At 50.7% G+C, this 23,974-nt stretch overlaps 1 protein-coding gene and 1 pseudogene across 3 annotated transcripts in view; one reads left to right on the top strand and one right to left on the bottom strand.

Moving 5' to 3' along the window:
• Positions 1-212: 212 nt before the first annotated feature.
• WDR11 (WD repeat domain 11) overlaps positions 213-23,974 on the bottom strand; it is a 36,320-nt gene continuing 12,558 nt past the window's right edge. Inside the window, exons 10-30 of one of the 3 annotated variants that reach the window (XM_045576138.1) lie at positions 23,754-23,930; positions 22,616-22,700; positions 18,399-18,505; positions 16,399-16,474; positions 15,079-15,187; positions 12,969-13,093; positions 12,307-12,454; positions 11,068-11,174; positions 10,636-10,750; positions 10,212-10,383; positions 7,799-7,907; positions 7,202-7,264; positions 6,104-6,169; positions 5,066-5,243; positions 4,426-4,521; positions 3,826-3,991; positions 3,278-3,375; positions 2,782-2,927; positions 2,231-2,310; positions 825-1,022; positions 213-592 (exon numbers count right to left, since the gene is read on the bottom strand). In XM_045576138.1, the coding sequence (XP_045432094.1) occupies positions 865-1,022; positions 2,231-2,310; positions 2,782-2,927; positions 3,278-3,375; positions 3,826-3,991; positions 4,426-4,521; positions 5,066-5,243; positions 6,104-6,169; positions 7,202-7,264; positions 7,799-7,907; positions 10,212-10,383; positions 10,636-10,750; positions 11,068-11,174; positions 12,307-12,454; positions 12,969-13,093; positions 15,079-15,187; positions 16,399-16,474; positions 18,399-18,505; positions 22,616-22,700; positions 23,754-23,930 (2,381 nt within the window). In that variant the 3' untranslated portion in view covers positions 213-592; positions 825-864. Of the gene's footprint in view, positions 1,026-2,230; positions 2,311-2,781; positions 2,928-3,277; positions 3,376-3,825; positions 3,992-4,425; positions 4,522-5,065; positions 5,244-6,103; positions 6,170-7,201; positions 7,265-7,798; positions 7,908-10,211; positions 10,384-10,635; positions 10,751-11,067; positions 11,175-12,306; positions 12,455-12,968; positions 13,094-15,078; positions 15,188-16,398; positions 16,475-18,398; positions 18,506-22,615; positions 22,701-23,753; positions 23,931-23,974 lie in introns of all 3 variants that reach the window. The other 2 variants (XM_036423038.2, XM_045576136.1) reach the window with 2 other exon arrangements.
• LOC118710490 lies at positions 15,238-16,006 on the top strand (annotated as a pseudogene).

Here is a 23,974-nt window from a genome sequence, read left to right as displayed (position 1 = left end):
TCAGGAGGAGACAGGCAGAGGGAGGGTTCCCCCTGGAATCCTGTCTGCAGTGGGCGTACACCTCCTCCTCACCTCTGGAAGCCACACAGACCGAGGCTCAGGGTCCAGGCGCTGCCCCCTCGGACCACAGCCTGGGCTCTCCGGGTTCGGGTGCGGCTGGCCGGACTCCTGAGGAGCCGGCACAGCGCCCGCCTCAGGCACAGACAGCGCGAGGCCTGGCCAGACTTCCTGTTTATTCCTCATTTCTGTGCGTTATGGACATGAAATTCTCAGCAATAATTTGCAATAGTCACATCGCATGTTAAGAACACAGACAAAATTAAAGCACAGATTTCAAACAGGAGGCTTCAGTAATGCATCACAGCAGTTAACGTTCAAATGCCACAGACCTGTGTGGAACTGCGCGCTCAGGGTGAACTCCCCGCGATGCAGCCCGGGACGGGAGCCCGTGCGCTCCAGGTGAGGACGCAGGGCGCTCGGTGGCCTCGGCACTGCTCCGCTCTGTCGTCTGTGCCTTCAACAGCCGCACACACAGGCCAGCACCCATCTGGGAACAGGGCTCACAAACTCACCCCAGGTTCTCCAAACGTAACTGATGAGGAAAGTAATTCAGTTGCTTGAATTTTAAATTTAAAAAAATTAAGTCTTTCCAGGGACTCTTAAAGCTCTCTCCCCAAAAGTATAAAATGGTGCACTCGCTCCTCTCCTGAGCTGTGCAGGGCTGGAGCTGGTGCGAGCTCGAGGACCTGGAGCGACGCGTCCACCAGTCTGGGCTGTGACCGTGACCGTGCCTGTGACCACGGCCCGACCGACGCCCGCCTCACCTGGCTGGCGAGGTCAGGTTTCCTGGCGCCTGCTACCCTGTCACTCTTCAGCCAGTTCCTGTTTGGGGGATTCCAGCTCGTTCAGCAAATCTCTGCCAGCGGCTCCAGCTTTTGAAGCGAAAAGAACTGCTCCCTGTTTAAAACCGAGGCTCTTCAAGCTCCGGGCGTAGTCTGCATACACGGCGGAGACGAGTCTCTGTGAGCTGCAGTCAAGGAGCTGAAGGCGGCAGGCCTGCTCCCCCCACCCCCCCAGCTCCCAGTGGGGAGGACCAGCTCCACCCGCAGGCGCAGGGCCTGAGGCCACTCCTGGCATGGCGAAGGCCGTTCTGTCTGTGACGTCACCGCACAGCACCAGCAGGGCCCATCTTCTCCCAGGACAGCGGTCTCCAGCCTTCTGGACCTTACACACCACCAGTGTCCACGCTGGCTGGCGACCGCTGCCCCAGAAGATCCGCTAACGTCCTCCCAGGTCCCACACCCAGCACAGCCCCCCCTGGAAAAGCAGGAGCTGCCTGCCCATCCGAGAGGCCGGCGTCAGGGCAGAGAGGGCCGGGCAGAGGCCAGTCCAGGCCTGACTGCACAGGAGCCTGCTCTCTGGGCTTGGGGCTGAGGGCCCCGCTCAGCTGGGCTGCTGTCGCAATGGCTCCCCTGAACCAGCTGCTGCAGGGCTGAGGGAGCTGGTAACAAGACGCACAGACGGTGTCGGGAGAAGGGCAGCGACCACAGGCAGGGCCGCACCCGGAAGGAAGGGAGCCGGCACCTCACGCCCGTTCTCATCCAAGAGGAAATGGTTCCACTAAAGAGAGGCGGCCTGTTCCCGCTGCGGGGACAGGGCCCACGTGGCCCATGGCGCAAGCCATCCGCCCGCGGGTCACGGTGTCCGCCCCCTCCTCTCCCCCCCAGCCCCCCACATTTACTCCTGGAAATGTTTCCAGAGGAACATGCAGAGCAAGGGCGGAGGTCTGGAATGGACCACATTAAAGAAGCAGGCTCCTTGCCTTCCCTAAAGGACACTTCACCTTCTCTAAGCTCAAACCGCATTACAGAGCCCGAGACCCCGTCCTGACGGACATCGTCCTCCGAGCTGCAGCAGCAAGGCCGCCACCCTCCCCCTCCCCCTCCCCCCACCCCCTCTGGGCTCGGGATCAGAACGGGATCTTTCTGGAGGAACTACAGCCCCTGCCCAGGCAGCGCTCCCAAGGGGCTCTGAGCCACCCGCCCATCGCCCCCTCCTCATCAGCACCCGCCCATCGCCCCCCCCTCAGCATCCGCACCCGCCCATCGCCCCCTCCTCATCAGCACCTGCCCATCGTCCCCGCCTCAGCATCGGCACCCGCCCATCGCCCCCCCCTCAGCATCGGCACCCGCCCATCGCCCCCTCCTCAGCATCGCTTCGGAAAGGATATGCGTGTCCTGGCCGCCCTCCAGGGCCCCGTGCTGCAGACACGCCTCCACAAACAGGGCTGCGCGATCGAAGTACCTCATGCTGCTTGACAGAACACACAGGTCAGGGGGTCACCGTCCTCAGGGAGAATGTCCAAGGAACCCAGGCGCTGAGCCACTCTCACCAGCGCCTTTCTAAGCCCGGCTTCCGAGGAGAGGAGGCCCGCACAGCTCTCCCCTGAGCCCCTTGTACTAACACGGAACCGGTGAGGAGCCGGGACAGAAACCTTCAGAGCCGCTGCTCAGGTGTAACAATCCTCTCTCTGTACTCACCTCCCGACCTCCGTCCTTTTAAACACGTGAAATGTCCCTAATGAGTCCAGGGCGATGCTCCTCAGACTCTCAGGCGACCCTCCCACCGCTCCCGGGCCTTCCCCTCAGGGGCTGGACTCAAAGCTGAATGTGCCCATGTCTCTAGAGACTTCCCGTCTTCCTCGAGAGGCACCGTACGTCTGACCAGGATGCAGGCAGGAACAGAGTGGCCTGGCCCAGCCCGGAGCAGCCCCGCAGGTACCTGTGCAGCATCTCAGCGACGCTGGAGAAGCAGCCCAGGGAGAGGAGGACCAGGAGGGCCTTGGACTTCTGGTTGACCTGGGGAGAGCACAGGTGGTCCACCCACCGCTTCAGAACATCGGCGCACTCCTCCGAGCTCAGGCGGACCTGGAGAGACGCCGCGTGAGAACAGACACAGGACCGATCACAGGACCGATGACCACACCGCTCCCGAGACCACGGCTGGGCGTGGCTGCACTGGCAATGCCCTGGCGCCGCTGCTGACCACAGCGAGGGGACGGGGCAGCCTGCAGGGCACGAGGGCTGGCACTCCGGCTACAGTGGGAACTGCATCTTCCAACAAGAAGCCATGCAGTCTGTGCTCAGAAGAGCACGAGGATGTTTTAAGAAAGTATTTGCAAAGCATCTCTGCAGCCAAACTGCTTCTAAACCTCAAGTATAAGGTTCAAGATTAAAGTTTCTAGCCAAGTGCTCAGGGCACCCACGGGAGCCCCTACCTTTGCGAGCCACGCGGCCCGGCTCCACTCCCCGTAGGTCTGCAGGTAGCGGCAGGCATCCGCGGCCTTGTCAATCAGGCAGAGCAGCTGCACACCCTCTGTAAGACCCAGGCCGTCCCGTGAGCCCACGCCCGCTGTCCGCCGCCGCCAGAACACGCCAGCCAGAACACATCATTTCACCTCTGGAGACCCCTGGCTCCAGTTCCACGACGCTGCCACTCCAGTGACCAGCCGGAAGCACAATCCAGCCCGCAAGTGAATCAGCCGGTCCAGCACAGCTCCCGCTCTGGCTTTCAGCAGGCAGCTGATCTGCCCAGAGTGCCCGACTGGTGCCCACTGTCTTGGCATTTATGTCCAGTGCCCCTTTCACTCCTAGAAAGTGCTCTGGTCCAGGCAACTAAATCAGAGCCACCTCCTGAAGAGCCAGCAATAACCCCCTGCTTCTCCAGCGCCCACAAAAAGGCAGAAACGCCCCCACTGACCACCTCCTCCTGCTGGGAACGGCCCGGCTTCCCAGGGCCCTGGTGAGCAGGCCCCAGCTCGCTTACCTGCCAGCTTGCCGCTGGCGATCATGTTGGTGGCCACCAGCTTGATGGTGCTCTGGGAGGGCCCGGAGGAGGTGACGGTGGTGACCAGGCAGGCCTTCAGCGCGTCGCAGTAGTAGTGCTGGTTGTCCGCACTTGTCTCCAGCAGCAGCTGCACGGCCCTGTCTGTCTGGCAGGGACACAGTTTCTCCAACGACTCTCCCCCCTCCCACCTCAGGCTCATCCCCTGGACACTGACGCTCACAGCTGCAAGAGGACTTTCCTTTAAGAACTCCCGACTCAGTTTACGAGACAAACACTGAGACTGTTCCCGCTCCTCCGTGCAGCGTGACCCGCCTGGTCTACAACAGTGCCCGTCGGCTCAGGCCACAACACAACACACCAAGGCCTCACCAGCATCAGGAGGCCAAAATCACAAGCTGGGTCACCACAGTTTCATTTTCTTAGAAGATTTGCTGGTCTTACTTTGAGAGAAAGCCCACATTTATATTATACTTTCAGAGAAATGCTATGGTGGGGGGGGGGGGGAGAAGGGGCAATGCTCTGAAGCACTAATCAACCAGCAGCTCCAATGAGCACGAAAAGCTATAAAAACTGACGTACTTGTCCCAAGAGCAGAAGCTGGTCCGTGCACTTGCGCGTGTGATCGTAAGTTGACCGTTTCACCTCCTGCAGATTAACCCTCTCCAGCTGAAATTTCTAGAGAGGGGAAAAGGAGAATTGGATCTGGATTAGAAGACTTGAGTTATTTAAATATTACTATACTTAGTAACTTTATTTTTACTGACGTCACTGACTTCTGAGTCATTAACCCACTTTACGGAAGGACTGGGACAGGAGCGGGTGAGCCTGCCGTCCGCACAGGCTGCCGCTCAGACAGCAACTGCAGAGGACGGGAAGCCCAGTGGGTGCTGCGTATACCACAGGTTAAAGGTCAGGAAGCTGTCCTTTCATATATAAAAAGCACATTCAAACCAAGAGAAAGAAATATTTGTTATTTATAGGAAATAATAAAAGAGAGAGAATAAACTTAAGTTAAAAAATTTTAGGCAAAGAAAAAATAAAAGACTGCTAACAAAATATCAATGGTATTAAAAAAAACCTAGAACCATCCATCGTTTCAGGGCCTGGGCTCATTCCGCTTTGCGGGCTGTCACTTAGCTCCAGCGTCCCAAGGTGAGGAGGCTCAGAAACACGGCAGTGACCGGGGACAAGCTCAGGGTCTCCTGCCTGCACACGGCACCTGGAAGTAGGCGTTCTCACAGAGCACGTCGTAGCAGATGTCCAGCGGGTTGCTCGCTCTGTCCTGAGGGGCAGCCTCCTGGGCAGCGGGGGTGCTAGCCGCCTTCTCCTGGGACCAGCTGTGCAGGTAGTGGGCGGCCACCGTCCAGAAGTGCAGCTCGGACTCGTCGCCATAGAGCCTGCGAGGCAAAGCCAAGTGTTAAATGAACCCCCGCAGACGCTGGACGGGCTCTGAGCGCCTGAACGCCGGGCTCAGTGCTGCCACGTGACCCCGGGGAGGGAGGTGCCCGGCTCAAACAATACAGGCCTGGCCACAGCAGGGCCTCAGCCCAGGCCTCTCCGTTCTGTGCCCAGAGCAGTGCCAGCGAGGAGCCTGGGCCATATGCCCCGTTTGCCAAAGCGCCTTTTCCTCGGAGCCACAGCACCACACGGAGGCGGCTCCCTGGGTTAGCTGCCTGCACGAATGAGGTCTGGGCTGTCAATCTGTCCTCCGGGGAGTGGAGGGAAGTGTCTTCTCACAGGTGACAACTCCATGGTACGGTGAGAGTACCGGTGATGGAGTCTGACATAACTCATCGGTACACTGAGGTGCACGCCCTTTATAGCCGGCACTGTAAAAGGCTGTCTGAGGAGGGAGTCTTTTCAATAGAAAAGGCCTAGATCTCACGTTTAAATGTAATGTTTTTTCTATTTGTGTTACTACTTTAAAAACTGTTATATTAAAGAATAAACTGCACTATATTTTTCTAATCTAAGAGAGTTTGGTCTTAACTAAAAATCCATAAAAGAAATGAGTTAACCAATTCTGTCTCTTATACAGAACTCTTTTCTTTTAAATATATGGCTTTTTAAAGATTAACCTTAGAGAGGAAGGGAGAGGGATATAGAAACATTGATGACAGAGAAACATCCTTGGGCCGTCTCCTGCAAGCCCCCTGGGAGTTAAGCCCACAGCCCAGTCCCGTGCCCTGATGGGAATCAACGCCACCCCTTGATGCCAGGACAACACTCAGCCACAGAGTTCTTCAGAAAATGTTACCTGGAAACCAGCAGGCATCTTTGCAGAAGAGTGAATTCTGGATCGAGCAAGAGTTTCTTTATGTCACTGCAGACGAATCAAAGGCAAGAAAAAACATTTAATTAGACAATAAAGCAAGGGGATGAATCAACAGGCTCTAGAGATGGAAATTCCACTCAAGGCTGTGTTCAGAACACATCCCTGGCACTATAGACACTTCTGGAGCCCAGAGCGTGTGGCCTGGAGAGGGTCCGTCACACTCAGGGCTGAGGCTCTGACCGTGTCTGACCTTCTTGCGACACTGAGACTCAGTTTTGAAAAAGAGAACAGCTGCCCAAGAGCAGGAACGGGGATGTCGCTGCCCACAGACGACCCGCTGGTCACCAGCAGCAGCGCGCCCCTGAGAAGCACATTCAGCATTTGCTTCTGAAATATCTGATGTAACATATTTAAGGAAGGGCTAGTGTATTTATAAACTGGTATTTCTAAGATAGCCAAATATATACTCATAAAAGAGAGATATTCTTTAAACCTATCCTTTTCCATTTAAACACAAATGTTAACCTTTGACTAGAGAAAACAATAAGGTAATTATTTGGCATTTGACCTCAATAAAGCATTCCATTATGGTGCACTGTTATAATTAAGTATAACAGACTCTGGATTGCATAAATGGGTTAGGTGTTACCTGTATGCTTCCACTTCCTTTGCAGCATCATTCCTACATAATCTACCTGCTCCTGGCTTACGGAGCGCTGACCTCCTCGCCAGACGGTGCCCGGGCTGGACAAGGCCCGATGTAGGAGCAGGAAGTGGGCACACAGGCCGCCTGTGCTTGTGCTCGCAGGAGCTCGTGGGTTTGTGGTGGATGCAGCCTGAGCCGGGGGCTGCTCGCCCCCAGCTCTGCTCCTGCCTGGACAGGAGACCAGGGCCCCAGGCCCCAGGAATGTGCCAATAGGTCAGCGTCCCTTCCCAACCACCAGGCCTGGGGACACAGACTCCTGGGGGACACGTCTCCTGGCACACGTGTTTCCTGCGCTGCACCTGTCTTCACTTTAAACAGCCTGACGTACGGTGTGTTTCCTTCTCATCTTCTAATAAACATGGTGGAGTGCTTACTTGGACAACGAGTTCAACTGCTCTTGAAGGAGGCTCTTTATTTCTTCATTTTCTGGATAATCACTGCAAAAAGAGATTTTGAGTGAGTTCATTATTTTTTCAGGTACAACCATTCATTTGTTCACCATAAAAAAAGGTTAATTAGAGAAATAACCTGTTTGTAGTCCTTGGTTAAAAGCTGGCTGCAGACCAAAACAGCAGCACTGTTCTCAGGGACTCTCCCTCCCCCCATCATCTTTGGTGCTGGCTTCTGCCTCATTGCATCAAACCGAGGACACGGGCAAAGAGAGCCCCTCTGACTTTCAAGAAACCAGAAGACTTATCAGTGAGCGCCAAACCCACCAGGTTCGGCGATGACGAGTGGAGTGTGTGCCCTCCGCTCCACCAGAGGGCGCCCCTTCCCAGGCAGACACTCCCTGAGAGAGGGCCCCTTGCTGGGTCAGGTGTCCCTTCCCCTGGAGAGAAAGCCTGTCTTGCACCCCGCATGACACAAGTGCAGGAACACTGCCGAGGGCAGCATGGGCACCCAGCTAACTTTCATGGACGTCCTTCACCCCCAAGGAGATGACAAGGGGAAACAGAAGTGCAGACACTCACACGTGAGAAATATCCAATGAGTGCTGTCCGCTCCATGGCTGGTGCAGCAAGAAAGCCTTCAAGGCGAGGGAGGCTCTTGGGACAAGGAGATACGGGCACCACACGGGCTCTGGACACACAAACAAAAAGTGGGTTTACGAAAACACAATTGCTATGCTACTACTAAAGGCCTGGTGCGCAAATTTGTGTCCCTGGGCCTGGCCTGTGGGATCAGGCTGAAACCAGCTCTCCGACATCCCCCAAGGGATTCCAGATTGCGAGAGGGCACAGGCCAGGCTGAGGGACCCCACTGGTGCACAATCAAGGCTGGGGAGGGATGAGGGAGGTTGGCCAGCCAAGAAGGGACCGAGGCAGAGCTCCAGGGTGTGTCCGGCCCATCTTGCTCAGTTCCAATCGGCTGGACCTCAGCAGCAAGCTAACCTACTGGTTGGAGCTCTGCCCCTGGTGGTCAGTACACGTCATAGCAGTTGAGCGACTTTAGCATATCATTAGCATATTATGCTTTGATTGGTTGAATGGACTGGATACCTAGTATATTAGGCTTCTATTAGATAGGACAAAGCTTCAGCTATAGACAGTTTACAGAGCATGGTGGTGGGTGAGACAGTGTGGCTGACATCATCACCACTTAGACACGCAAGTGGAGAGATTCTTCCTCAAACTAAAATTTTTCTTTCAAAGACCTGGTGTCCTGCGTGGTACAGGATAATTACCCCATCTGACTGCAAGACCCAGTGCGGCAATCCAGCAGGTGCCATACAGGTCATTACTTGACCATCCTAGCAAACACTCACCCGTGCCATCTTCCCATTCGATGGCTGCTTTCCTGAGACCATTAAACCAGCATGGCCCTTGCCCTGAGCTGCTGGCTGCAGGGCCAGGCTACCCGGGCCCAGTATGTGTTCAGGCCTCACTGAGAAGGGGCCCGTGAACAAAAGCCCCATCTTCCCGGGCTCTGGGCCCTAGAATCCCGACACGCAGTGGTTGGCTTACTTAGGACACACCGACAATCTGCCTGTTTTCAACAAGTTCCTGTGCAAACTAACAGGAGATCCAGAATTCCAACCCGACATCTGCACTCTGACTCCCTGCAGGGCCGCACGCCCACTCCCGTATCCCACAGAGCCCTCGCCAGGATCCGTGGACAGCTGCACACAGCAGCAACAGGAACCTGCACCCGTGCTGCCTCCGTGAGACACGCAGCCACGTGTGCTGTCCAGTCCCAGCCTCGGCCTCGGCTCCGGAACACCGGGAACGCGGTCACACAGGGAAGCGGGTGAACTCTTCTCTCACTTAATTTTAATTAATTTACACTTAAAATGTGACACCCGACCAGTCATCTAAGAACACTGGGAAGAGTCTGACTACAGCACTACGCTCTGAGCGGTGAGTTTTATAAAATCTAAATATGACTAACACGCGTTTCAATGGAGAACCTGCTTCTGAACTGAGGTACGCTCTACGTGAAAATACACTGGATTTGAAGACTAAGTCCTGAAAATATAAACTATCTCATTAGTAATTTTTAATAATGATTTTATGTTAAAATGATATAACTTTGTGTATACTGGCTTAAATACAATTCTTATTAAAATCAACTTCATCTGTTTCTTTTTTATGTGGTTCGGGAAATTTAAATTTATGTGGTCCGCTGTGTTTCTATTGGACACACGGCTGTAGAACACTTCGTTCTATGTAGTTAAGTATAAATTAAGTCACAGATAAAATATTTTATGTGGACTTTTCAATTTTGAAGTTGGAAAGTGGTCAAGAGTATTTCTCATTCTACATTTTTCCACAACCCAAAGTGTTACCATTGATCCGATGAAATCACCTAAAACGCAGTTCACACTCAACAGTCCTCTGCGACCCTCCTGTCCCCAAGAGCTGTCTTCTTTCCAGAAACCCGGGGCCTCGGCAGGGCCCCGCCTGCACTGGCTTGTCCTGTCTCTCGTCTCCGAGGCTACAGGACAGACCTCCCACTTTGCTTTTGATCTCACATGATGTTTTCATTTTTAATGAGTCGTAAGATAGGCATCAGAATTCATTAACTCTCTGAACGCTTTCCAGAGCGATTTCCCAACGACGGAGGGCTGCGGGGACACGAGCTCGTCCCTGGGAAGCAGCAGCCACCAGAGCTGTGCCCTCTGATGAGTCCCCGACATTCCGAGTCAGCCCTTCCTGTGAACGCAAACTTCTCTCCTCTTTGAAAACCCCCGAAAAGGGTCAGAGAAGGCACGTGGGAAACGAGCTGGGGAGTGACTGACACCTGCGATTAGAGTCCAGCGTCTCCGCGTAGCAGCACCCCAGCTCCCACCCCTTCCATCAGACCTCGGAAGCAAGGGCTGAGGGAACAGACGCGCCCCCCACAGGGAGCACCCGCACAGAATAAAGCTCCTGTCAGAGTGCCTACCAGTGAGCTCCTGCTCGTCCACCCGGACGCCCGCGGGCTTCATGGACATCTCCAGCACTCGGAGGCACCCGTCGTCCGACGCCAGGATCACTTTGTCCGACGTGCACCAGTCCACGTCCAACACCCGGAAGGTCACGTTCCTGCCACTCCGCAAGCTGCTCACCATCTGCACCTTCAGGAAGAGCAGGGGATGCTCACCGTCTGGTCATCGTCACACAAAGGCCCGGGGCCAGGGCAAAGCCGAGGGCTCGGGCATCTGCCTGCCTCCCACATGCAGCTGCACTTTGAAGGCCCCAAGGCGGTGCTAACATCTACCATCGCTGAGCTGTCCCTCTGGAGCAGAAACGCTGAAAGGAAACTCAGCGGAGGAAGCTGCTCTCAGGCTGACGGCCCGCGCCCTCTGCGGCGCCCGCACTGGGCCTACCTCCTTGGTGTCCCACACCTCAGCTCCGTCGTTGTACATGGCGACCAACTTCTGGTTCCCTTTCCCCGGGGCAAAACGGATCTTCCTCACCCAGCTGCGGTGGGTCGGGACCCCTCTGAGGACACACAGACAGAGCACAGTGTGAGGAGAGAGAGACTGGGAGCTATATCCACGTCCCTTCCTATTTCTGCTTCAGACAAGGTCTGTGATGGGAGAGCCACTTCCCTTCCCGGGCCGGGGCGAGCTGACAGAGGGTCTGCCCCTTCCCAGCAGCTGGGATAATGTCCCCGCACCTCAGTGTGGACCGCCTGCAGTACTGAAGGATCCAGAGGCAGGCTCGGCCCAGGGCCTTCCTCCCAAGTTCAGTGAAAGGAGACTCAGCTCAAGAGGTCACTTTTTAAAACCAGATAAGAATGCATTCTTAGCTCATACCTGGATACTCTGCCTTTCAAGTCCCAAAAATTTAAATTCCCGTCCATATCTCCAAGGACTAGCATATCCCCTTTCCAAGCGATGCAGGTAATGCTGCCCATGCTTCCCTAGGAGAGAACGGCAACAAGCACACATAAGCCCTACCACACGCTGTCCTAACAGAACAATGTCTTTACTTAATAACCGAGACAAGCTAGTATTTTAATAATACTTAATTATAAATAGTCAGCTTTATTATGCATGCAATCAAATCACTAGCATATCACTTTCAACGGTGAAAAACCAGATTTCAACTTGATGGATATTAAGTTATCTGAACCTGCTTTATGGAGAAGGTGTGTCCTTGAGAAAGAACTATCGGAATGGAACGGAACGGAACGGAACGGAACGGAACGGAACGGAAAGGAAAGGAAAGGAAAGGAAAGGAAAGGAAAGAGAAGGGCTCCAGCTTCTCTCGCTGCACAAGAGAAACCATCTCCAGGGGAAGCCAAAGCGGTTTCACAACCACCGGCAGCAATTTTTCTCCTGAGGCAGAGGATCCAGCCTGTGTCTCCGGGAAAGTGGGGGTGAAGAGACTGCAGCCCGCACAGGCACTGCACCCTGGGACCCACAGAGAGCCGTGCAAAGCAGGCACGTGAGAGGCAGGAGGTCACACCGGCACACCTGGGCCCTTGCGGTGGGAGGACCTGCTGCGGCAGCACAGTCCCCCAGGCTGTGGGATGGGAGCCGAGGAGCCTGGGCTCGAACCCAGCTTGACCACATGACGGCTGCGTGATTTGGGCATGTTCACTTCATCTGTCTGTCTTGGGTTTTATCATCAATAAAGTAGGGCAAGTCATGAAACAGGAGTTCCCATTAATAAAATTATTAATAAAAGTATGCAGGTCAAGGCCTCAGAATAATGTCTACCACACAGTCAAGGGTCCACACACATTCGCTATTAAATAACATTATTGCTCAGTTACTTATTAAAAAGCATCTTGTATTTGCTTCTATAGAGCGATATAAAACCCACGCATTCAGTTCTCTAGGGAAGCAGCACCTGGAAGTACTGGGCCACAGCTGTGATTAATGCTACTGCAGTGTGAACAAGCTCCATCGGTGATACCGTCTCCTTAGACACTGAACTTATTTACATTTCATTTTTCTGAAATAGTTTTCCAGCGTAGGTGTGGCTTCACCGAGTATGAACCAACACCCTCTGACCAGTGCTCAGCAGCCGTGCTCGGCGGGACTCACGTCGGGGGGGATCCGGGCGCTGTCCTTCACGGAGCTGCCCTCTACGGTGAAGTGGTAGACCTGCCCGTCGCTGTCCGTGAACACAAAGTGCTCCCGCGCCGAGATGTTCTGACTGAGCTCAGACTTGCTCTCCGCCTCCTGCAGCAAGCTTTGGGCGAAATGAGATAAAAATACTCATCTCCTTAGAGCTACACCTTGACTAATTAACTCACCCAAAATTAATGGGGAAGGGGGTGTCCAAAACCATTTTAAAAAAGAGGAAGCTAATAACAGGAAAACACAAGCCCCTCCCCGGCAGTCCTCCGGGGAGGAGCAGCTCCATCACACAGGAGGCCCCTCCTCACTGCTCTGCCCCAGAGCGCTCTCTGCAGGCGGGGCCTTCCCGGGCCATCCTTCCCTGGGGCGATTTTATTGGAAAACTGGTGGGGATGGGTGAGAACAATACTACGTGTAGAACGCTGAAAGTTTTCTTTGCACATCAATGACAGCATGACCTCTGTATGTACAAGGCTGTTTTACTGTCAGAGCAGACGGTGTGGGACAGAAGGATCACTGCACGACGGACATGATGAAGCACTGACTGCACTCAGTGGTGCGGCAGCGATGTGACTCTCCCCCATGACCCGGGCATCACAGGTGGCAGGCGGGCAAGGGCACCGCACCTGATCACGGACGACTCGGCGATGCTCAGCTCGGCGTCGGAGACCACGGTCTGGCGAGCCATGGCCTCCCGGGTGGCCAGCTGCTTCTTCCTCAGACTCTTGAGGTTGTGAGACGGGGACCACTCCTGTGAAGGGAGACGTGCTGCTCAGCGTCCACCCAGAGCAGCGGGCTCCTGTGGTGCCGTCACTGATTACTAATTATAACTATGAGCGTCACTTACTATTGCTGCCCAGGAGTTACAGTTGTCCCTGGGATTCATTATTTACAGAAAGGCCTAAGGAATGCATTTGCATTACAGCTTAAGGCAGACGATTTTCATAATCTACCTCCACCCATTGCTACCTCTCATCTTCAATTAGAGCTTAAAGTAGAAGAATTTAATGGCGAACTTCTAAAAAGTCTAACCCTTTGATACTCCCTTTTTATGAACTGGAAATAATAAACTCAACGGTGTATCTCCCAGGCACACTCCCACCCCTCCCACAGCCTGGTGCCAGGGAGAGCTGACAGTGTTCTCTGCTCAGTGTTATCACCCGCAGGTCCACTTCCAACCTCTCTATTTATTGCTCCTTTTACATGCCTCCTGCTTTAATGCATTTAGTCTACTATCGTCTCGTACGTATAAACTAGAGGCCCGCTGCAAATTCATGCACCAGTGGGGTCCCTCATCCTGGCCTACAGGATCGGACCAAAACCGGCTCTCTGACATCCCCCGAGGGGTCCCAGATTTGGAGAGGGCACAGGCCCGGCCAAGGGTTCCCACCGGTGCACTATCAGGGTGGGGGAGGGACATGGGAGGTTGACGAGCTGGGGAAGGACCACAGGAGGGCTCCAGAGTGTATCCAGCCCATCTTGCTCAGTCCTGATCATCTGGACCCCAGCAGCAAGCTAACTTACTGGTCAGAGATTCTGCCCCCTGGTGGTCAGTGCATGTCATAGCAACTGGCCAACTCTGCCCCATGGTGGTTAGTGCACATCATAGCAAGCAGTTGAACAGCCTTAGCATATCCTATCTAATAAAAAAAAGAAATATGCTAATTGACCATCACACCCTCACAAAGATGGTGGTACCCACAGCCAATAAGAAGAAATTATGCTAACTGACAGACACATCTTCAAAAGATGGCAGCGCCCACAGCCACAAGATGGCGGCACCCAGTCCCCTCAGCTCCACCAGGGCTGCAGGCACATAGCATGGCCAGGCCTGCCCCAAGGCTGATCTGGCCACTCCGTGCGCCTGCCTCTGGAGTTCCCCAGTCCCCTCAGCCCCCAACCCCTCAGGGCCGACCCAAGGCATAGGCCTTGGATGGCAGCTGCACAGCCGCACAGGGCTGCCCAAGGCTCAGGTTACCAGGGCTGGCCAAGGCTTGTGCTGCCTGTAGTGGCAGCAGCAGAGGTGTGATGGGGGCGTCACCTTCCCCTGATCGCCAGGTCACCTCCCGCCCCTGAAGGCTCCAGGACTGTGAGAGGGGGCAGTCAAAGCTGAGGGATGGCCCCTCAGTGCATGAATTTTCATGGACTGGCCTCTAGTCCTATATAATAAAAGGCTAATATGCAAATAGACCGAACAGTGGAACAACTGAACAACCTGTCGCTATGATGTTCACTGACCACCAAGGGGTGTGCACGGAACATGGCGGGCATTGGCCACAGCAGGATGGCGGAGCAGGTGAGCGGGGGTGCCAGGTTGGGGTGAGCCTCTGGTGGTTACTGAAAATTCTTTGCTGCACTGGGCCTCTAGTTATTAGCATATTACACTTTGATTGGTTGAATGGCCGACCAGACAACCAAACACTTAGCATATTAGGCTTTTATTATGTAGGATTAGCATGTAGTCATTTTGTATGCATTTGTAACTTACATAAGTAGCACTGTGCTATCCATCCTGCTCCTCAAACTTCTGAATAAAATTTGAATTAGAATTGCACTAACGTAGTATTAGCTTAACACATCCAAGAATAAACTGTCTTCATTTATTCAGATCATCTTCTTTGGACACACATTTTTACAAGAAAACACATGGCGATAGCAATTTCAACTCAAGCTAAGACAACTATTCGCCACACACACCCATCCCTAAATAAACGGTTTCGTTAAGGTACAACTTACCAAAGCGGTTATCCCAGGGAAGTTCTTGGACATTTCTCGAAGAATGGTACAAGTCCTAACATCCCATAATTCGAGTGGTTTATCTTTGAATACAACTGCCAAATACTGCCTAAAACAAACAAAATTACTAAAGTGCCTTTTTGCAAAATGTTCACATACATGGTAAAAAGTTCAGTAAATCACAAATGTACGGTCCATTTGAATCTTTCTCTTTTATTAGTGTAGATAATCCTGCTGTATATTCCCCTTGGAGCAAAAAACTCAGAAATGTCCTGGAGGTAAAATGAGTATACATTACAAATAAAGTAAGTTCTTTCACTTCATAAACCACAATCAGGTGGAAGTACAAGAACATTTCAAGTAGTCTTCCTTCCATTGCTGATAGTGCTCACAAACATAGTGAACGTTCCTGAAACCGGCCGAACTTTCTGTGAGAAGTGTGACAAGCACCAACCCCCCACAGTAACACAGCACAAGAAGGGCAGGATCCTCTGAGTGCCAGGGAAAGCAGCGTTATGACGGGAAGCAAAGTGGCTGTGGTGGGCAGACTGAGCCTATTTCCCGAAAAAAGGCTAAAACTGCAAAGAAGATTGTGCTGAGGCTTGAATGCATTGAGCCTAACATCAGATCTAAGAGAATGCTGGCTATTAAGAGATGCAAGCATTTTGAACTGGGAGGAGATAAGAAGAGAAGGGGTCAAGTGATCAGTTCTAGAGTGTTATATTTTCTTTTATTATATGAAAATAAAATCTTCATATGGTAACTTCAAAAAAAGAGAATTTCATCATCTAACGAACTGCCTTTTCTTAGTGGCTGGCAGGATTTATGTCAATTTGCAGCAGAACAAAACGGGGCTGCTGTTTTTACCAACCTAATGAACTATGATCCACACAAGTCCCCTCATCTCTGTAGAAGTGGAGAAATGGAGACAGCAACTTGTCTTAGCTAGTTTGGCGCAGTGGATAGAGCCTGAGCCTGCAGGCTGAAGGGACCCGGGTTCGATTCCAGTCTAAGGGCACATGCCTGGGTTGCAGGCTCAATCTCCAGTAGAGGGCATGCAGGAGGCAGCTAATCAATGATTCTCTCTCATCATTGATGTTTCTCTCTCTCTCCCTTCCTCTCTGAAATAAAAAAAAAAAAAAACTTTTAAAAAGAGACAGCATATTAATTTTGTGATTAAATTATTTCCTTTGATATGGCTGCATGTCAACATTTGCTATCAGGAAGAGCTCCCCTATGGACTTTAGCACATTCTCACCCTTAAAGAGGATAGAGATTCTACTGCAATAACACCATAGATGTGTTTAGGCTGATACTTACTTCAAATGAGATACTTTAATCATTTCGATGGGTGATTCATCATTGCCTCGTTCTCCTCGGAAAGCAATGCTCCTGCCTGTGATTGCAAATATTGAAGACAAGGTGAGAAAACGGCCCATAGAACTTGGGAAACTAGGAGTTACATCATGTACTCTGACCCCTGAAACCCTCTTCTCCCCTCTGCTTCTGCATCTAATAGTCAAATTCAAGCCATATTCTCAAAAGCATTACAAGTTAAAGACCAATAATATATTACTTATATTCAAATCCTATTTTATAAAAAGATATCTTCACTTGTTATAGTTTCTTATATTTCTTCTGTGGTTTCTTTCAATACTTTAATTTTATAAATTTAGAAATACCGATTTCTAAAGTTTGAAGGCATTACAGGAGCACTGTCACTGTGAAAAGGACTGTACATTCAAAGGAATATAAACATTCCCATGCTGACAAACACTAACACGTGGGGAAAAGATGACAGGAATCGAGGAGTTCTTATTCCAGGAGCAAAATACCCAACTGCAATACTCTGACCTGTTCCTACCAAAAGTTCTCTACAAACTGAAATTGGGAATGGCAGGAACTAGTTAACTGCCGGAGAAGCCAATGACGTTTTCTCATCAAAAAAGCGTGCCCAGCTGGAGCGGCTCAGCTGGCTGAACGGCATCCTGTGCACAAGGGTTGCGCCTGGTTCCTGGGCAGGCACACACCTGCGCTGTGGTTCGATCCCCAGGACCGAAGGAAACCTGTGGATGTTTCTCCCATCGATGTTTCTTCCCGCCCCCACCCTCTCAACCCTCAGCATGTCCTCAGGTGAGAATTTAAACAAACAAAAAAGAAAATTCTACCTTATGTCTGAACATATATTTTATTGTAATACATTTTCATAGTGTTTTATTCACATTAATCAGGAGAGAACACACTCAATTTAAAGACAATGATGCCTGCAGGCCTCCACTCAGACATTGGTTCCTCAGAAGCAGGTTGTAACAGACAGTTATCTACAAGTCCTGAACCGGAGCGATGGGAAAAAGCGAACAGGGTTTTTGTTTGTTTGCTTGTTTTAGTGAAGGACACGAGAGAGCGCCATTTCATCCTCGGAACCTTGGGACCAGAGACAAGCAGCCTTGTGGGGCACCTGGGGAATCTGGGACCTAGTCACTTCCAGGGATGCAAGAGCAACACTGGCCTGCAGGTGTCGCCAAGTCCTTGAGGATTAGTAACACTGATCTGTACCTTAGCTGTTCTCTACTCTACCTTGGAAATACACCTTGAGAATATAAGGAAGCAACAATATACCTGATTTACCACACACATACGCTTTTTATTGGTTAAAACCATCTACATATATTCATATTGCTACGGCATTTTAAAGAAACCACAATTTTGTAAAAAAAATTTATTTGAAATCAATGCATGTGTTATAAAATAATTTAAAATCCTCACCTTATTCTACTTTCAAGTTTTTCACTTTGAAATTCTTTGGGCTGTAGGTTTTTAACAATTCTGAAAAAGTTACTTTACAGGAAGTTTCCTGTGGTAAAGTCTTTAAGCTCCCAAATTAAATCTCCCTGATTAGTCAGCCAGAGACTATCAAATGTCTTAAATGCGATCATTTAGAAACAATCCTCACCTGTAAGTTTTTTAAGGATTTCCTTTAAAGTCCAAAATTCTGAAACAGAATATGAGTTGAGCTACCTGGATTTATTTTAAAACAGAACTTCTGCTGTCTATCTGTAACTGTGTGTAAAAGAAGAACTGATGTCATATGTATTTATGAATCTCCTGTTCAGGTCAATGGGGCTCCCTTCATCACACACATACAAACAACGCTGAGTCCTCCCCAGGACACGGTGAGAGAACAGCAGCAAGACACGCACTTACAGACACAGCAACAGAGCTCCGTGGGGAAGCAAGAGCTTCAGAGCCTGTACAGGAATGGCAATGGCTCTGATCGCATGACCAGCCGTCACCACCGGCAACAGGCCCAGAGCACACACCTGTGGGAAGGTCAACCAGCTGAAGCTCGTTCCTCACCAGCCCCATATTGTTCGGTGTTGAGGTAGCAAAAGAAAGGAAGCCAGTCAAACTCGTCCACTCAATACCCCTAAAATGAGAAATTAAAGATTAATCTAATACCTTTTCTGTTTGAAAAAGTTATTTGACAAGTAAGTTATTTGACAAGTAAGTTTTCCAAAGACCTAAATTATACAAGTTAATTAAAAAGTAATATTAACATAATCTCTTATTTGAGCCTAAATTACCATATATTTCCAACACATATGAAATTATTTCTAGTTAAAACTTTATCTCCAGATACTGACAAGACAGTTTGGCTATCGGCATCGGTAGCAGCAAAATAACTTAAAATACGGTAAAGGAGTCATGCTGCGGTGGTTTCTGGGAATTCCTCTGCTTAAAAACAAGTGGTACAGAAATATTCTGAGCAGACTGCTTGAAGTTGAGTCCACTTAGGAATTTTATCAAATTTTATCAACATTCTTGGTGAGGAGGCATAAACTCCCAAAGCAAGCCACACTCACTGAGCCGTGCGATCTGGAGAGCCTCCCCCTTGTCAAATGCAAACAGCACGTCCGGTGAACGCACTACGACGTGGTCACTCACCACTGGGGAAGTCCTGTCTCCAGTTTCTCTTTCTCCTGATGGGTAACATCCTCAATCGGTTTTCTCCAAAGAGGAGAGTCAGCTTGGATTCACTCTGCTCCTAAGTCTGAGGCTTCAATCAGACAGAACCTCAGGGCACACTCCAAGCCTCACTGCTGGCATCTGAACCGCTCGGCTCCGCCCAGGACGGCCACTGTCGCCGGGCACTGAAAACTCCAGCCCCAGCGCTCCACTCCACGTTTATAAAAACACACCCAAGTACCCGGTGCGTGCCAGTGGGTGCGCTAGGCCCTGGGAACGCTGCCCTCCTGAGCTTCCGATGCAGCAGGAGCGATCGCACCTCATTCTAGTTCCCGAGGACCGGAGAGGCGCAGAGGTCAGCAGAGCTGTCAGTTCCTCGGGGCAGGCGAGGCTTCCAGGACCATAAAGCTGAGACCAGAGGGCGCACAGGGCTGTGCCTGGAAGCCTGCACCACCGAGGGGCTGGGGGGGGGGGGGGGGGGAGGCCCGAAAAGGGCCGGGGCAGCTGGCTGAGAAACGGCACTAGACCTAGACATTCTCTCTCTCTCTGAAGGGAGGGGCCAGTGCGTCTCACAGGCACAGGACACGCTGCCCCTGTGGTAAACTCCTCCGGTTAAATGAGCGAGGTGGAGAAAAGCCTCGAATTCTGTCTTATGTTAGTCCCACACCTATTCAAGGAGTGCTTGCCCCCTGGCTTACAGGATGTCCCAGGGTTCACACATAACAGAAAGGGGGTGGCTATTATTTGATTTGATTTAATTCTAACATCAGGCGTGCTGCCTTTGAGCCAATCGATTCCAGCAGCAGCTGCTATATCCATCCCACACCTACTGATCCACTGCAGAGAAAGAAAATCAGGTGGGACCTCAGAGTAGATGAGACGAGGGGGTTATTTCTCAAAAGAAAAGAGTGAAAACTCTTGTCAGACACAGCTAAACACCCAGTGCTTGCTCTGAGGATTAGAAACTATTGCTTATGTTATACTGTGCACTGAGCTTCACACACAATGGGAGAGCAGCAGCTCACGCTCGGACTCTATCCAGGCAAGTTCTGTAGGATCCCTAACTACTGAGCAATGTCTGGGGTTCTGACCCCCTAAGGTTTCCTGCTGGGCGCGCAGACCCCCACTGGGGATGGGTGCCACCATTTACTTCTAGTCCTTCCCAGGACATGGTGTGGGTGCTGGGGGAGCACACACTTCCTGACAGGCCCTAAAGTTCTGGGATTATATAAAACGAACGTCTGCAAATTTATTGAAAGACAAAACAGAGATCATTTTACTTTCCACAATCACTCCATTTCCTCAAAACAGCACTGAGCCAGACAATGTTCTGATACCCATATAAACTACTAATCTAACAATTTCTGATACTGAAAATAGTATCGGGCTATCTATATATATATAAAAGCCTACGGTAAGCAACTTTTGCAACTGGTTGCCATTGTGTGCACTGACCACCAGAGGGCAGACAATGCAGGAGCTGCCCCCTTCTGGTCAGTGTGCTCCCTCGGCCAACCTCCCTTAGCCAACCCAGATCAGCCCAATTGCTGGGCAGGCCAAGGAACCCCACCCATGCATGAATTCATGCACCGGGCCTCTAGAATTATAATCTAGTCTTCTGGACAAAGACACAAGCTAATAACCTAAGAAAACTGACATGTAGCCACTTCACCTACTTCTAGGAATCTTCCATCAGATCATGAGCCACACCAGTCTGCAGGCACAGAAGCTGCTCAATAAAAGATAACTGGTTAAAACACCATGACTTTCAAAGACCACACAGAGACAACTTGCAGCTGGGTGATCCCTGGCTGTGAGTGTGCGTGAGATTCAAGTGCTCAGACTAAGTGGTTTTACACAACACATTTAGCATGGGGTAGAAAAACAACTTTCTAAAAGCTGGCCTTTAATTTGCATGTGAATATCCAGAGTGTAGTGGGTTGATTGCTAATAAGATCAGCAGTTTTTGTAACATGCTGTGAGATTCTCATAATGGCTTTTGTAATTATGATGCTATAATTGCATTAATTGAAGCACAGGACGGCAGGACGTTGGCATCTTCTTGGGTAACATCTCTGAATATAAAAGGTGAATTATCTTCAAAATGGCAATTAACAGGGAGAATTCATATGAAATAGGGTCCAGATTGGTGTATCCTTCACACCAGCACGAGTGAGGAATGTACCCCCGGAGTTGTCTGGAATCCAGGTAACAGTTTCTAGGCACTCTCAGTGTCACTCAGTAATAAGTATTACCATAACAACTCTAAGTTATGGACTGACTGACATCTAGAACCCAACGGAGCCAGGAGAACAAATCTGACGTTAAGAAATGAGCAGTTCACTGGGACTAGCTACATGCCAGTGTTCAGAGAGAAGGAAAATGTGCTTGATTTTCCAGAAGCCAGAGTCCTAACATGGATCCTGGCTCGGCCAAATTTTTACCTTACTGTCAAAACGTCTCCTGCTCAGGTGCACACACCGTCCATCTGCAGGAGGCCCCCCAATGAACTGGGAAGGAAGGCCTCCCGTCGGGAGCTGAGAGGCGGTTCAATGGGAGCAATGCCTGCCTGACCTGAGAGCGAGTGTGGGCAAGTGGAGTCTGGCTGCTGGTGCTGCCATGAGGAAAGGTGGAGGCTGTCGGAGCTGTGGGCACACAGACTCCTGCAGAGGAGGAGGCAGAGGCCAGCTTTTGGAGACAATGTGCCCCATGGCGCGTATCAGGGAGCCACAGGGTGGACGGTCACCCCGGCTGCACCACAGAGCACTGCCCCTGGGAGAAGAGCCCATAGAACTCCTCAGGAGCCTCCACCCCCTCAGCAGCTCGGATACCCGCAGGGCCAACCTCTGCCCCTTCAGACACGGCGTTTGCTCAGAATAGCGTGCTCTTTAAGGGTTCGCCAAGAATTATAACAAACGTATAAAGAAAAGTATAGATGATATTATAACAAAAGTATAGAGAAAGTATAGATAGTACGTTTGTTATAATATCATCAACAATACCGACAATTTAATGTCTTTACATTACACAGTCCATCCTTGCTCAGGCACAAAAGGGAAACAGCCATACCATCAGCACAGCAAGGCCATGAGCAGACAGACAGCAAGAGGCACGCACCCTCTGTCACTCTGGCTCTCCCTCACTATGTCTGCACACTCACAAAAAAATCACATCTCGAAATTTTACAATGCTAGCGTTTGGTTCTGTTCTCATGGTGCTTAAACAAAAACATAAATGAGATTAATTATTAAAATGACCTTATTCAAATTTTCATCAGCAGTCCTACTAAGGAATCTTTATAGAAATGACAAACCAGCTGATAAACCCGACCAAGGAAACAGTGACTTCCAGTAAGAAAACAGCCCGAGCCTCGGGAGAAACACCTCGTCACAGCGATGGAAGTGCGGGCAGTGCTCCCTGCACTGCCCTTACAGAAGCAGCCATCGGCGCCCATCCTCGCTGAGCGAGCCGTGCCTGACGACTGCTGACCGTGCGGAGCTATCGGGCTTCACCGCACGGCAGAGCACTGTGCAGAGCGCCGGGCGTGGTGTCGGTGACACAGGGCCCTCACCTGACTTCACAGGAGTGGACGCTCAGCTCCTTGTGCAGCAGTCCGCTGGTCAGGTGGTACACCAGGACGGAGCCGTTCCCTGTACCTGCACACACAGGAGAGCAGTTACCCAGAGGGAGGTCCAGATCTTCCCAACATGAGTCTTTTCTCAAGATTTCAATCATTTACATTTCTCTTTTATAAAAGGGACCAAAGCTATGTGATAAAAAAAATTAAAATTCTGTCTTCCTTCCTATCAAAAATGGGCCTGATCTTGTGTGCTCTGAAATCTTACTGAACCTTAAAATTCCAATCACTTTCAGAAGATAATAATGAAAAACATGAGGGAGCTGAAACCGGTTTGGCTCAGTGGATAGAGCGTTGGTCTGCGGACTGAAAGGTCCCGGGTTCGATTCCAGTTAAGGGCATGTACCTTGGTTGCGGGCACATCCCCAGTAGGGGGTGTGCAAGAGGCAGCTGATTGTTGATTCTCTCTCATCGATGTTTCTAGCTCTCTGTCCCTCTCTCTTCCTCTCTGTGGAAAATCAATAAAATATATTTAAAAAAAGGAAAAAAAAAGAAAAACATGAGGGGAAAAATGTTGCCAAATAGCAATATTCAAATGAACCATCAGTACTCACATGTCAGCCATTCAGCTGACATACTAGCATAACTCAGACATACCAGCAACAAAATAAATGTGGTCAGGTTTTCATTTTAGAAACATAAAAACAAAAACACAAAGAACCTGTTCATAGACCTGGGGAAAAAGCCAGAGGCCAACAAATCACAGCTTTAAAAAAAACAATTTCACTTAGCCTCTTCCTCTTTCTTCTCAAAGATAAACAAGGATTTTCCAGGAACTAGCAAGTTAAAAGTCTTATAAAACATGCATGATGAACTAAAGACAAACAGGTCCTTGCCCTGGCTGGTGTGGCTCAGTGGGGTTGGGCATTATCCCCTGCACCAGAGGGTTGCAGGATCAATTCCTGGTCAGGACACATGCCCGGGTTGCAGGCTCCATACCCATGCAGAGGCAACGATCAATGTTTTCCTCTTAAAATGTTTCTCTCTCTCTCTCTCCTCTCTCTCTCTCTCTAAAAACCATAAAAATGTCTTAATAAACAAACCAACAAACAAAAACAGGTCCAACACTCACCAACAGCAAGCAATGGCTGATACATCTTGATGTTCTTTGTGGTCAACGGGGGACACATACGGACGGTGAACGGTGGCGCAGGCAGTCCTGAAATCAGTCCTGTGAGCAGGAATTTGAGGTGCACTTCCTGCAGCGCCGAGCCTTTGGGATGCTCTTCTCCAGCAATTGCGCTTTGCCCTGATTGGTAACAAGATCAATGCATCAATTACAATGTGTGCGAT

This window comes from Pipistrellus kuhlii, unplaced genomic scaffold (genome assembly GCF_014108245.1).
Source record: "Pipistrellus kuhlii isolate mPipKuh1 unplaced genomic scaffold, mPipKuh1.p scaffold_m20_p_75, whole genome shotgun sequence".
NCBI lineage: Eukaryota > Metazoa > Chordata > Mammalia > Chiroptera > Vespertilionidae > Pipistrellus > Pipistrellus kuhlii.
The sequence above is the reverse complement of the archived record's forward strand: the minus strand, read 5'-3'. Positions and strand labels throughout refer to the sequence as shown.